Raw genomic sequence first — 14,749 nt, 5'->3', positions numbered from 1 at the left:
ATAATTATACTAGTATCTATAATAGTACATAAATCCGCATAATATCATAACCCACAAGCACGCACTCACGCATACTCTCTCTCCCACACACAAACACACACCCACACACACACAGACACACATACACTCACTCATACACACACACATATATATATGTTGTGAATCACCTACTAGGTATTTTTACTAGTTAATTGACTTTTATATTTTCATATTATTATATTATTGTAAAGCTTGTTTAAATTATCAAACGTACTGTTATAAATTTATATTTAATATCTATTTAAGTAATCTGTAAAAAATTGTAATCCCATTTGGCCTTATTTTCAGTCTGTTATTATGTAAAATTATATTGTATACATCGCTGTTGATTGCAAAAAACAAATAAAATAAAATAAAATAAAATAAAATCTGGAAGTTATCAAAACACTCACCCTGAAGAAAGTCATAGTGGATCCCCCGTTCAGCGTGCCGTACTGAACGCTGTTCTGTGCGGCCAGGTCTGCGGCGCTCTGTATGGGCAACACAGTTCGCTCCACCGTGAGGAAGGCGGCCAGGTTGGCGGTGTACGAGGACAGGATGATCAGCGTGAAGAACCACCAGATACCTCCTACTATCCTGGTAGATGTCGCCTGGGTACAGAAAACACATGGGATTTTTTTTTAAATTACCTGAGGAAACACAGAAAAAAAGCCAAATAATAAGAGCCACTGCACTGGTACTGTAAATGTTCATGGGCGGCGGTAATCACTTAACATAAGGTGACCCGCCTGCTCAATAGCTCACTATTTTATTATTGAAAAAACCTGCAGGTGTACCGGACCGACACTATCTTAGTGAACAGATATATTTTTATTCAGATAAAAGTTAGCCATTGTCTGCAATCTCGCCTGGTGGTAAGTGATGATGCAGTCTAAGATGGAAGCGGGCTAATCAGGGGTAGAATTTTGGAAAATCCTGTTTTAGCGGATATCTACATCATACCTAATAGCTATCTGCATGCAAAATTTCAGTCCGATCCGTCCAGTAATTTGAGGTGTGCTTTAACGGTGAAGGAAAACATCGTGAGGAATCCTGCATGCCTGAGAGTTCTCCATAATGTTCTCAAAGGTGTTTGAAGTCTACCAATCCGCACATGGCCAGCGTGGTAGACTATGGCCAAACCCTTCTCACTCTGAGAGGAGACCCGTGCTCTATAGTGAGCCGGTGATGGGTTGATCATGATGATGATGACCCAATTGTAAGAACTGTACCTACCTTCGGATTCAATCCCGAGCCCTGTCTCAAGAAGGTCCCAGTGATGAACCAAAAAGAGTTGCACACGCTGAACTGGTTCGTTAGAAGCTTGGTTTCATGACCACAGACATGCGTGCTTGACGACCTGGAAAACAATTTGAACATATACTTCATCATCATCAACCGATAGACGTCCACTGCTGGACATAGGTCTCTTGTAGGGACTTCCACACGCCACGGTCTTGCGCCGCCGCCATCCAGCGGCTCCCTGCGACTCGTCTGATGTCATCTGTCCACCTAGTTGGGGTCTTCCAACGCTGCGTCTTCCGGTGCGAGGTCGCCATTCCAGCACCTTGGGACCCATTTCAATGTTTTTTCAAACATTTTCGAATTAAATTTCGAATGTTTCGATTGGTTAGCAGTCTATACATTGGTTAATCTCTATATATAAAAATGAATCGCTGAATGTGTTGCTGATCGCAAATCTCGAGAACAGCTGAACCGATTTCGCTAATTCTTTTTTTATAATATTCCTTGAAGTACGAGGATGGTTCTTACGTAGTGATTGGCTGAATTCATGCTATTCTTGTTGTAACAATGCATTGTAGCCAATAGTGAGCGAGCATTAACCAATCTGTAAGGCGATTGTCTAAAACCTGCATCAATCATTATTACAATCTCAATTGTTCTGATTGGCTGAATTTGTGCGATTCTTGTTGCAACAATGCATTGTGGCCAATAGTGAGCGAGCATTAACCAATCTGTAGGGCGATTGTCTAAAACCTGCATCAATCATTATTACAATCTCAATTGTTCTGATTGGCTGAATTTGTGCGATTCTTGTTGCAACAATGCATTGTGGCCAATAGTGAGCGGGCGTCAACCAATCAGAGATGATTGCGATCGTGACATTGTAGTTGTCATTCTACCGCAATCGAGGGGCGGTATTATTCGGTAAGTACTAACTTATGATGAAGAAGATACTAACCATTCGTAAGGAGAGAATCTTGCCATGACGAATAGTGTGAAAGATACCAGAACATAAGCAGCTAATACGTAAAGCCAAATCTCTATCGCCAGAGGGTTTAGGAAGCTGAACAGTCTTGTAGGTTGGGAGGATGGCACCTGAAAAATTAAATTGATTTTTGAAAGGGACAAATTTTTGCCGAGTTCGTGTTTGGCTTCTCCTCAACCCAGAGCGCGTTTGGAACGCTCGTAGCTTTAATTTTAAGTAATCGTAAATGATTATCATCACACCTTACTTCTACCAACTTAGTCAAATTCCACTAGGTACGTATTAACATTCAAAAAGTGTTACAGTGTGACAGAAATATTAAAAAAAAATTACGCTCTGTAGACGGTACCCGCTTTCTCAATTTAATGAATAGCGTGAGATCACCGCGAGATATACATTAATAACGCCATCTATTTTACGGTAGCGAAACTAAATTGCTCTGACGTGCTAAACTATATTTAACACCTACCTTGAACAAAATTCCGATGCCCAAATTCATGAAAGGCTTCGTAAAGTCAATAACAGCCTCCCGAGCGTAGTTTATTGTCATTGACGCCACAGCAATGTCTGCTTTCTGAAAAAAAAATCTATTTAAATCAAATCTAAAATCTATTGATAAAAAAATTGACAAAATCTATTCATCAAAAATCTATTGATTTTAGCTTAAAATGCATAATATAACTCCGAAAAGTTAGAGGTGCGTGACCGGCGAATCCCTGACCTCTCGAATAGAATGGCATGTGTCCCATTGTGTGTGTGTGTGTGTGTGTGTGTGTGTGTGTGTGTGTGTGTGGGTGTGTGTGTGTGTGTGTGTGTGTGTGTGAGAGAGAGTGAGTGTGTGTCAGTTATGTGGCCCAACCCAAATATCTGTTCAGAATCTTCGCTTCGAAATTCCTCTAAATCTCAAACTATTCTTACCCGATCCATCAATTCCTTGACAATTCCATTCCACTGGCCGGTGTCCGGGTCCCAGGCTCCGTACATGTTATCCGGGACAAGTCTCAGCCTGTAGTGGAAGCCCGCCCTGGCCGCGACCCGGGCCAGCAGGTCGATGCAGAACCCCTCGAACCTGGCGTTGCCTTGCAGGTTCCAGCCCTCTTTCACCATTACGTAGGGTTTTTCCTGGAAGGAAAAATATTTGGAACTGGTATTTTTAATTTCAATGACAAATTTCTCGAAATTTCTCTATCAAAGCCATTCCTTTGCACCAACGTTAGGGAACTTCTAACAAAACGTCAAGGTCTCGACGTCACTGGCAGGGGTCAAATGCCTGGGTGCTGCTGGTCCCTTTTGGATACGTCCGAGGGGAAGAGCAGTATTCAGGCCGGTGCCCCCGGTAATATGGCTAGTAATTTCTGTTTGGGGATATTGTTGGCTATGGCTGGCAGGGGGGAGGTTTCTCCGCGTGTCCCTCTGACTAGTAGAGGGCACAGTGGACGAGGCGAAGAATGAGACGCGGGTAACGCGCGGGATCGCGTCCCCGACCCAACCATGCCCGACAACCGCCACGAACGAGGAGCTACACGAGGCTACCGACCGAGCTATCGCGGTTGCGGCTTTTTGGGCTGCCCGTATTTGAGGTGACCGTCGACTCGAGAAGATGGAGATGGAAGGTCTGACTGAAACCTTACCTCTACAGTAACAACGGTGAGAGTCACATTGGGCGGAGGATCTCGCCTGTAAGCAGCAGGGTCTGTCACTTGGAGACCATCTCCTGGAGCCCAGTGGCCAGCCAGCACAGCACCCCCATGCTCTCCACCAGTCAACCTCATCAGCTGAAGGTTGAAGGTGGTTCGCACGCCGTCGGTGAAGGCGATTGGGCCTGTTAGACCGTGGGCTTGGACCTGAGGGTAAGTGAAAAGAATTTATTGGTGAAAATTCAATTGCTCTTTCTAGTTAAAGGAAGCAGGAAGCAAAATTGGCATGGGTTAAGAAAATTTTATCGGAAATTTTTAAAATTTTTAGGGTTCCGTATTTCCAGAGGAATAATGGAACCCTTATAGGATCACTTCGGTGTCTGTCTGTCTGTCAAGACCGGTCAAGGATTTCATTGAAACCCATAGGGTACTTCCTATTGACATAGAATCATCACTGTCATCGACCTCCGATTAGAAGGTGGGCGTCCAGCTCTAAGCCTCAATAATGGGTAACTTGGAAGGCTTCGACAGTAAACTTTTGGAAGTACTAGAATCTAGATGTACCTTGTTAATATTCTCCAGCAAGTCATCACCGTGTGGTATATGCATCTCTGTTTCGCACGTCACATTGTTCGTATGCACGTCCTTAGTGGAAGCGAGAGCTAATGCTAGCACTTGGACAGCATCGTACAGGAGTGCTGGTTCAGTCTGGATAAAACGAAAAATTAGAAAGCCTTTTTTGGTTTTGCACTAATTTTAGATTAAATTTTACATCTAAAGGACACTAAAAATTATATAAGTTGAACTCATTGAATACCTACTTGGATATCACATCTGTAATAAATATCTAAATCCGGAGGTGGGCGTTAATAGCTGTAACACAGTTTTTTTTAACTAACACAGCAATTACCGTTTTAAAGTTTTTTTAAATCTACTGGGATCATCATCACCAACCGATAGACGTCCACAGCTGAACATAGGTCTCGTTTTTTTTTTTTTTTTTATTCATTATAGGTGTACGCTTGACCACAATCACACCTGATGGGAAGTGATGATGTGGCCTAAAATGGGACGCGTTTACCTAGAAGATGCCTATTCACTCTTGTTTTAAAGATACCCGGGTTGTAATTGGTAGGAAACACATATCGCGGAAGAGTATTCCAAACCTTAGCCATACGTATGAGGAATGATGACGCAAAACGTTTCGTGCGTGTAGATGGTATGTCGACGACATAAGGATGGAAACTCGCCCGACGTCTTGCGGTTCGGTGGTAAAATGGTGAAGGGGGGACAAGATCGAAAAGTTCCTGAGCACTGGAATTTTTTATTTTTTAATTTTTTAATTTCTAGGGATTTCCACAGGCCAAGTTCTTGCGCTGCCCGAATCCAGCGGCTCCCTGCGACTCGTTTGATGTCGCCTTTCCACCCAGTGGGTCAACCAACGCTGCTCCTTCAGTGCGAGGTCGCCATTCCAGCACCTTGGGACCCCAACGTCTATCGGTTATACGAACTATGTGCCCTGCCCATTGCCACTTCAGCTTCGCAACCCGTTGCACTATGTCGGTTACTCTAGTTCTCCTACGGATATCCTCATTTCCTCATTGATCACGTAGAGAAACTCCGCACATAGCTCTCTCCATCGCCCGCTGAGTGACTCTGAGCTTTCTTATGAGGCCCATAGTTAGTGAACATAATATATTCTCGGATCCATATTGTTATTGCAGCGAATCGCTCGCTGATGACCGGTCGCTGAGTTGATATAGTGAGCATATAGAAGTACATAAAAGAATACTAACTTCTTAAAAATTAATGGGTTGCCTGGAAAAGTCCGTCCTGTGTATGGTATATAGTTTAAGTATACCTATCCTGTATTTTTATTCTTTGTCATAGTATTAAGCCATAAATATGTTAAATTAAATTAAATTAAATTAAATTAAATTAAATTAATTAAATTAAATTAAATTAAATTAAATTAAATTAAATTAAATTAAATTAAATTAAATTAAATTAAATTAAATTAAATTAAATTAAATTAAATTAAATTAAATTAAATTAAATTAAATTAAATTAAATTAAATTAAATTAAATTAAATTAAATTAAATTAAATTAAATTAAATTAAATTAAATTAAATTAAATTAAATTAAATTAAATTAAATTAAATTAAATTAAATTAAATTAAATTAAATTAAATTAAATTAAATTAAATTAAATTAAATTAAATTAAATTAAATTAAATTAAATTAAATTAAATTAAATTAAATTAAATTAAATTAAATTAACTGTACCTTAATATGTCCCCCACTGAGTATGGAAGCACCAATGGGATGGAACTTCTCCATGACCTGCAGGGCATCTTTCACTTTATCAGAATCCCGGTCCACCAGCCTCCAGCCGCTCATGTTGACCCGGTTGTAGAGGAAGTCTTCCAGGTCGAACAGTTCCATGTCCTGGAATATAGTAAACGTGAGTAAAGCCGTCTGTGAGATATCAGTACCCTCATTATATCAGTACCCTTATTATAAATGCGAAAGTGTGTTTGTTTGTTATTTTGTTGGTTTCTTGGTTTCTTGGTTTATCCTTCAATCACGTCGCAACGGAGCAAAGGATCGACGTGATTTTTTGCATGGGTATAGTTAAAGACCTGGGGAGTGACATAGGCTACTTTTTATCCCAGAAAATCAAAGAGTTCCCACGGGAATTGTAAATAAGAATGATGAAGTCGGGGGCATCAGCTAGTAAGTAGATGATAAAATACTTACGAATGAGGTAAATATGTAATGATAATTTTCGTTGTTCATTTGAAGTTGCAGAATCTGTAAAGATATTATATGGTATACATTAGAACCAGAAAAATTATAAAAGTGAATGAATTAGAAAACAACCGAGGAAAATAATGTTGGCTCTTTTTTGTTTGATTATTACTATTATTATTATAAACCAAACAGCTAAAATGAGAAAACTAAGTAGAAAGAAAAAAATTATTATTTTTTAAGAAAATTAGGAGGAAAAATTTTGTTATAAAACTTAGAATTTTAAATCAAAACTAGAATTCAAAGTTAAAATTAGAGTTTAAACATTCAAGGTACTTACAGCTCTAGAAAGCATGCGCAAATGCTTAGGGTCGGTGTCCACCACGATATGCACTATATGCTGCGCTTTGAGCTGCGCCAGCGCGCGTCTGTAGTCCCGCGCTTCGCACCGCACCGCGTACATGTCGCGTCCGTCGCGCGCCACGCGCACTATGTTTAGTTCCCCTGGAAACAAGCTTAGTTTTAGTTCAGACTCATATTCACAGCTACCTTTAGCTCTCTCTCTCTTTCTCTTTGTGTGTTACATTCTTCATTAGTGCTGGTTGGGCCCTTTTCATCAATGACATAATAGTAGAGGTTTTGGGGTGATATTAATAATTGTGATCAGATTTCATTAACAACTAGGTTTTTCAAGCGACTTAGTCCCTTAGTAAAATACCGTAGGAATTTATCAGAATCCTTCCTTATTGGGGGTCTATGTAATAGTAGAGCGGTTCAGTGCTGTACATTGATTTGTCAGTCAGGCAGTTTCTCATTTTATACAGACACATAGCGCTAATGCTTAGGGTCGGTGTCCACCACGATATGCACTATATGCTGCGCTTTGAGATGCGCCAGCGCGCGTCTGTAGTCCCGCGCTTCGCACCGCACCGCGTACATTGTCGCGACCGTCGCGCGCTAATTAGTTCCCCTGGAAACAAGCTAAGTTTTAGATGTGCTTTTCTTTTAGTTTATAAGCCAGCGCTGAGCTGCTATCTCATGCATAGATGCAGCCTAATATATACAGGATAGTTTTCCCACAACTTACAAGCTAGGTACGTATTAAATCTAAGCAAACGTAGATTTAGTTCCCACGGCTTCGTCCACATAAACTCAAGTTTATAAAAATTCTTTTTTTACTCTCTAAAGTTTTTTCGACACTTTCATTGTCGGGTCGTGACACTAGGGCTCTGCCTGAAAATCAGCGCTGCAGTAGTCAAATACTGCAGCATCATGCTGAGGCAGGAGCCTTTTCAGCTCAAACAAGACATCATTTTTCTTTTTAGTACTGTCGAGCTCGTAGTTTTTGTTATAGGATGTAGGTAGATGTAAAAGGAAAGGTGCGCGGTTGCAGCCGCGCGATGCATGAGTCAGTGGAAATATAGCTAGTAATGGAGTAACTGCGTTTCTTTGAAACTACCCAAAAAACCTATAAATAACAGTGGCGACGAATAATTAAAACGCGAGCAAGCATGGATAAAGTGTCAGTGGGTTTATTGACAGTGTTTAATCACGAAACACAGGAATGGGAGTTGTACAAAGGACGCATAGAACAATGGTTTCTCGCAAATGAAATCGACGATGTCGCGGACAAGTCAGGCGCAAAGCGGCGGGCGATTTTGCTGAGTAGTTGTGCGGAACCTACCTATAAACTCATTAGGGATTTAGCATTACCTAATGAGGTTTCCTCTCTGTCTTACGCCCAAGTTGTATCGTTGCTGGATGGACATTTCAAAGCAAAGAAATGTGGGTTTGCGGAACGTTATAAATTCCATAGTGCCTGGCAAGGCAATAGTGAGTCCTTGAGCGAGTGGGCCGCCCGAGTACGAGGATTAGCAAAGGATTGCAGTTTTCCGGCCGTCGTTCTGAATGAGATGCTGCGCGACAGGTTCGTCCTCGGTATGGCGAATGGCAAAGTTCGGGAACGACTCTTCGAGAAGTCCCTCGAGGGACTAACAATAGAAAAAGCGTTGCAATGGGCGGAAAGTGTATATTGGGCTAGCGAGGGAGCACGGCAAGTAGCCACGACAGCGCCGCCATCTCAAGACCTAGCATTATCACCTTTCGTCGAGGTACACGCAGTAGCGGCCGGGCAACCAGGGTTGTCCCAAGGAAGACAAGTGAATAGTGCTAAGAAAGGAAGTGCGTCTCGTACAGTGCCAGCTAATAAAAAAAAGTGTTGCGTGTGTAATGTTTTCGGTCATGATAGCCAAATCTGTAGATATAAGTCGTTTACTTGTAGGCTATGCGGGGTCAAAGGTCATATACAGCGCGCCTGTGTCGCCAAGAAAGGACAGGACAACCAGCATTTCCTACAGTTTCATTCGGATGAGCAGGTCGATGGCGATGATGGTAAGCGACTCATATTTAATCTTCGTAGCTATCACGGACAACCGATGCGGGAAACGATTGTGGTGGATTGTGTATCTTTGTGTTTTGAATTAGATACAGGATCAGCTGTAACGGCTATTTCAGATTCTACATATTATAAGTATTTTTCTAAACATAAATTATTGGAAAACAATAGAATTCTGCAAAGTTACAATGGCAGCATTATTCGGACAATAGGAATGTTACCTTTAAAGTTTGAATACAGAAATAAAACGGAAATGTTAGATGTTTATGTGGTAAAAGGAGGCGGGCCACCCCTGCTAGGCCGTGATTTCATTACTAAATTCAATCTAGAAATATGCCCAATAAATAGTTGCACAGCAAAAGAAGACTGTGTTGACGCCCTAATTAATAAATACCCAAGGCTTTTTTCTGATTCATTAGGGTGTTGCAAAGACATTGAAGTGACGTTGAATTTGAAACCAGACTCTAAACCTATTTTTTTTAAAGCCAGGTCGGTACCTTTTGCCCTACGTAATAAACTAGAAGCAGAATTGAATAGATTAATGTCTTTAGGAGTCATTGAGCCGGTACAGTTTTCTGAGTATGCAAGCCCAATAGTTCCGGTTTTAAAAAGTAATGGAAGCATAAGGGTGTGTGCAGATTACTCAGCGACGCTTAACAAACAACTTTTAATTGAAAAATATCCACTCCCTCGTATTGAGGAATTATTTTCTAAACTCCATGGCGGGGTAAAATTTTCAAAACTAGACTTATCTAATGCATATAATCAACTAAGGTTAAAAGAAGATTCACAATTATTGACATGCATAAATACACATAAGGGTTTATTTAAATACACGAGATTAGTGTTTGGGTTGTCAAGTGCGCCGGCTATATTTCAAAGAACATTAGAGTTAATTTTAACAGGGATAGATGGAGTGCTTCAGTTCTTAGATGATATTTTAATAACAGGGAAAAATGATCAAGAACATTTAGAGAGGTTAAACCAGGTTTTTAAAAGACTACAAAATGCTGGACTTGTATTACAAAAAGATAAATGTACTTTTTTCCAAGAGTCGGTATCTTATTTAGGATATACTATCGACAAAAACGGGTTACATAAGTCACCAGACAAAGTGAAGGCTATTCTTAAGGCTAATGTTCCCACAAATGTTACCGAACTTAAGTCGTTTTTGGGTTTAGTAAACTATTATAGGGGTTTTATCAAAAATGCTTCTAGTATTTTATGTCCTTTACATTCCTTATTAAAAAAAAATATTAATTGGAAATGGGAACAGGAACATTCGGAGGCTTTTGAATTAATCAAGAAACAGTTAGCTTCTGAAAATACTTTAGCACATTTTAATCCTGACGCGAAAATAATTTTGACAGTGGACGCGTCACCTTACGGTCTCGGTGCAGTGTTATCACAGATAGAAGACGATGGCGAGGAGCGGCCCGTCTCATATGTATCTAGGTCATTAAGTGCAGCAGAAAAACAGTATAGTCAAATACAAAAAGAAGCTACGGCAATTATATTCGGGGTGCGGCGGTTCCACCAATATCTATATGGCAGAGCAGAGCCATTTATATTGAGAACCGATCATAAGCCATTATTATCTATTTTTCGACCAGGCCGTGGTATACCTGAAATTACAGCAAACCGTTTACAAAGGTACGCGTTGTTCCTAGCAGCGTATAACTACAGTATTGAATACGTTAGTAGTGCAAATAACTCGGCCGATTACCTTAGTCGCGCCACGATCCGCGATGAGTCAGAATTAGTACCAAAAAAATGTAATAATCAATGTAAACAGATTAGAAGTGAAAGTAGCACAATCGATAATAGCTCCTATTCTTATTACATTTGGGACGCAAATTCAATGCCAGCGATCTTTAAAGATGTTCAACAAAGTACGAAGTCGGATAAAATATTAATGCAAGTTACTAGTTATCTCTTGAACGGTTGGCCAAACAAGGTGATGGATAATAAACTAAAGCCGTATTTTAATTGTCGTTATGAATTGTCGTTTGAAAACGGGTGCGTAATGAGAGGGGCGAAACTCGTAATACCCGAAGCTATGCAAGGCGCAGTGCTTAAGGAGTTGCATACGGGCCACATGGGTGTAGCTAAAATGAAGGCCTCGGCAAGAATGCGATTTTGGTGGCCTAAGATGTCCGCGAGTTTAGAAGCTGCAGTAGGTGCATGTGCAGTGTGCGCGCAGCTTCGTGCCGCCCCGCCGCGCGCCCCGCTCACTCCATGGCCGTATCCGCCGGAACCCTGGTTCCGGGTACATGTGGATTTTTTAGGCCCTTTTAATAATAAGGTATATTTAGTAGTGGTTGACGCTTATTCTAAATGGGTGGAAGTATTTGATGTGAGTAACGGGTACAATTCTAGAGTAGTAATTGAAAAGTTAAGCGAAATTATGTCAAGATTTGGATTATTTCATACAATCTGCAGCGATAACGGCAGTTCTTTTACGTCATCAGAATTTAAAAACTTCTGTAGTTACAATGGTATTTCTCATTTAACTTCGCCTACCTATCACCCTTCAAGCAATGGACAGGCAGAAAGTTTTGTTAAGATCGTTAAAAAAGCTTTAAAGAGCATAGTTTTATCAGGGACGTCAAAAAGAGATATAAATAATAAGTTAAATGAGTTTTTGTTCCACTATCGCAATTCTACACATTCCACCACAAATCGGTCACCTGCTGAGATGTTATTTGGTAAAAATTTACGTTGTAGATTAGATTTGCTAAATCCTCCGGTGCGATCATCATCGTCATCCGACCGGGAAATAGCAAAAACGGTAAAAAGGAATCAGTGTTCACAGATTAAAAACTATCGGGGAAAAAGGAACATAGACTTTAAGGAAGGGGAAGTTGTTTTGGTGAAGATCTACAATAAACAACAAAATTGGGCCAAAGGAACTGTGCTGAAAAAAATTGGTCAATCGTTATACTTAATAAGTCTAATGGACAGTAACGTTCCAATAAAAAGACACAAAAACCAAATTTGCAAATTTGAGGCGGAAAGTGGGATGGAAGGACACCAAGAACCCGAACGACATGATGAGGTCGCCAGTACGGGCACTGTAGACTTGGAGGTTCGCACACGTTGCCCCAGCGGCGGCACATCGGCGGAACAGATTGACCAGGCCACGGAGCCGGTTCCTATGCCATCGGGTTCCCCGCTACCTTCAGCCCAGGCTATACCGGATACGAGCAATCGAATTCGTCGGACTTTAAGACCTCGTAAACACATTAATTATAGGAAATATTTTTAGTTAAGTACCTACCTATGTCTTTTAGTGGATAAGGTTCTTTATTTGTGAAAATAATGTCGGAGGGATGTTATAGGATGTAGGTAGATGTAAAAGGAAAGGTGCGCGGTTGCAGCCGCGCGATGCATGAGTCAGTGGAAATATAGCTAGTAATGGAGTAACTGCGTTTCTTTGAAACTACCCAAAAAACCTATAAATAACAGTTTTAAAGCATACCTAGTTTTAATTTTTTTTAATTTGTAACATTTGGTTTGTATGTTTTGCTTTTTTTTTGTATTTTCTTGTTTTGTGAGCTGAATAAACTTTTATTTATTTATTTATTTTATTTATTTTATCGACGGCGCACCACCAAACACGGTCTTCCACCTACCTCATCCACGCGCTTCCTGCCCTCACTTCAGCACATTGGACCAGTGGGCAGGAGTTTATCATCATCAACCCATCACCGGCTCACTACAGAACAAGGGTCTCCTCTTACAATGAGAAGGGTTTTGGCCATAGTCTACCACGCTGGCCATGTGCGGATTGGTAGACTTCACACACCTTTGAGAACATTATGGAGAACTCTCAGGCATGCAGGTTTCCTCACGATGTTTTGCACCGTTAAAGCAAGTGATATTTAATTACTTAAAACGCACATAACTCGGAAAAGTTAGAGGTGCGTGCCCGTGATCGAACCCCCGACCTCCGATTAGAAGGCGGACGTCCTAACCACTAGGCTATCACAGCTGCACTATCTACTTACCAAACCCATAATCTTCATAAATGATTCCCATCCTAGTCCAGTTGAGGAAAGCCGTCAAGTCTTTGAACGCCTCGTCCATCAGCTCTCGTGACGGGTACAGGTTGACTGTGAAGGAGTCTGAATTGTTGAGATCTGTGGACAGTTAACACATCTTGAGACCTTTGAGTATGGTTGAAGTTCTATTAAAATAGACCTAGTAGATTAGTACTTTCGATAACTGCAAAGTGTCGCTACTAGATGGCTTTAAACAGTCGCTTCAGTACTGAGTGAACATACGTATCACTAATTTCGCCACTGGCAGTAAGCGAAACCGTGGCCGAGTAGTCAAGACATCGAGCGCTAACCCAGAAGATGCAGGTTCGATTCCTGCCGGTTACGCAATTTTTGATATGTATTTAAAATTATTTGGTAATTTCTTTGAAGTGTAGGTAAAAACACTATCATAAAAATTGTTTAAAAAAGTGAAGTTCTATTTTTTAAGGTTCCGTACCTCAAAAGGAAAAAAACGAACCCTTATAGGATCACTTTGTTCTCTGTCTGTCCGTCTATCTGTCCGTCGTGCCTGTCAAGAAAACCTACAGGTACTTCCCGTTGACCTACAATCATGAAATTTAGATAGGTAGGTCTTATAGCACAAGTACCTAAAGGAATAAATCCGAAAACCGTGAAATTGTGGTTACATCACCAAAAAAAATTAAAATGTGTTCATGAACAAATAATTAGAATTTCCATTTCAAAGTAAGGTAACTATACCAAGTGTGGTATCATTATTATGTACAGTACGCTGCTGGAAGTAATGTACATCGACCTTTAGAAGGAGATAGCAAATTTGTAGCGCACTGTCTCTGTCGTTGAGACCGACCAAACGTCAAATAGGTATGAGTGACAGAGACAACGCTCTACAAAGCCGAAATGTCATTGTAAAGGCCGATGTACATTACTTTCGGACGCGTACTGTAAGGGCTTTATGTAAGGGATTGGTTTGTGACTCAAAAAGGTTAACGCCCACTGACATTTTTGTCTCTATCATTTATATGGGACTAGCTGATGCCCGCGACTTCGTCCGCGTGGATTTAGGTTTTTAAAATCCTGTGGGAACTCTTCTATTTTCCGCGATAAAAAGTAGCCTATGTCCTTCCCCGGGATGTAAGCTATCTCTATACCAAATTTCGTCAAAATCAGTTGAACGGTTGAGCCGTGAAAAGCTAGCAGACAGACAGACAGACAGACACACTTTCGCATTTATAATCAGAGAGAGCACGTTACTCAATTACGCAAAAACGGATGAACGGATTCAGATGAAATTTGGAATGGAGATAGATTATACTCTGGATTAACACATAGGCTACTTTTTATCCCGGAAAATCAAAGAGTTCCCGCGGGATTTTGAAAAATGTAAATCCAAGCGGACGAAGTCGCGGGCATCAGCTAGTAGAAGAATAAAGATGGCTGACAGAAAATACTTACTATCAACAAAGTGTGGCGCGACAGTCATGTAAGGCGCGTGCAGCGAGCGGCACATTGCAGCCAGCGTGGACCCCAGCAGTGGGCCTGCGCTGCTGAATATAGCTATGGCCCCCGACTTGATCTGTGTGCACGCTGGAAAGAGAAATATGTAATGTTTAATCACATTCAAATTATTTATTCAGAATAGGTAAAATACGCTTCCTGATTGTCATAATTTTTAGGGTTCCGTACCTCAAAAGG

General features: G+C 40.7%; 1 protein-coding gene across 3 annotated transcripts in view; it reads right to left on the bottom strand.

The window, feature by feature from the left end:
- LOC117994231 (glutamate receptor ionotropic, kainate 2) overlaps nt 1-14,749 on the bottom strand; it is a 55,765-nt gene that overhangs the window by 5,713 nt on the left and 35,303 nt on the right. For all 3 annotated transcript variants that reach the window (XM_069507668.1, XM_034982123.2, XM_069507669.1), the window contains 12 exons: nt 14,510-14,641; nt 13,043-13,174; nt 6,978-7,141; nt 6,647-6,700; nt 6,173-6,334; nt 4,450-4,593; nt 3,880-4,092; nt 3,167-3,370; nt 2,718-2,822; nt 2,222-2,358; nt 1,255-1,378; nt 432-629 (listed from right to left, as the gene is read on the bottom strand). In XM_069507668.1, coding sequence (XP_069363769.1) covers nt 432-629; nt 1,255-1,378; nt 2,222-2,358; nt 2,718-2,822; nt 3,167-3,370; nt 3,880-4,092; nt 4,450-4,593; nt 6,173-6,334; nt 6,647-6,700; nt 6,978-7,141; nt 13,043-13,174; nt 14,510-14,641 — 1,769 coding nt within the window. The remainder of the gene's footprint in view (nt 1-431; nt 630-1,254; nt 1,379-2,221; nt 2,359-2,717; nt 2,823-3,166; nt 3,371-3,879; nt 4,093-4,449; nt 4,594-6,172; nt 6,335-6,646; nt 6,701-6,977; nt 7,142-13,042; nt 13,175-14,509; nt 14,642-14,749) is intronic.

This window comes from Maniola hyperantus, chromosome 26 (genome assembly GCF_902806685.2).
Source record: "Maniola hyperantus chromosome 26, iAphHyp1.2, whole genome shotgun sequence".
Classification (NCBI taxonomy): Eukaryota; Metazoa; Arthropoda; class Insecta; order Lepidoptera; family Nymphalidae; genus Maniola; species Maniola hyperantus.
This window is presented reverse-complemented; position numbering and strand designations above follow the sequence as displayed.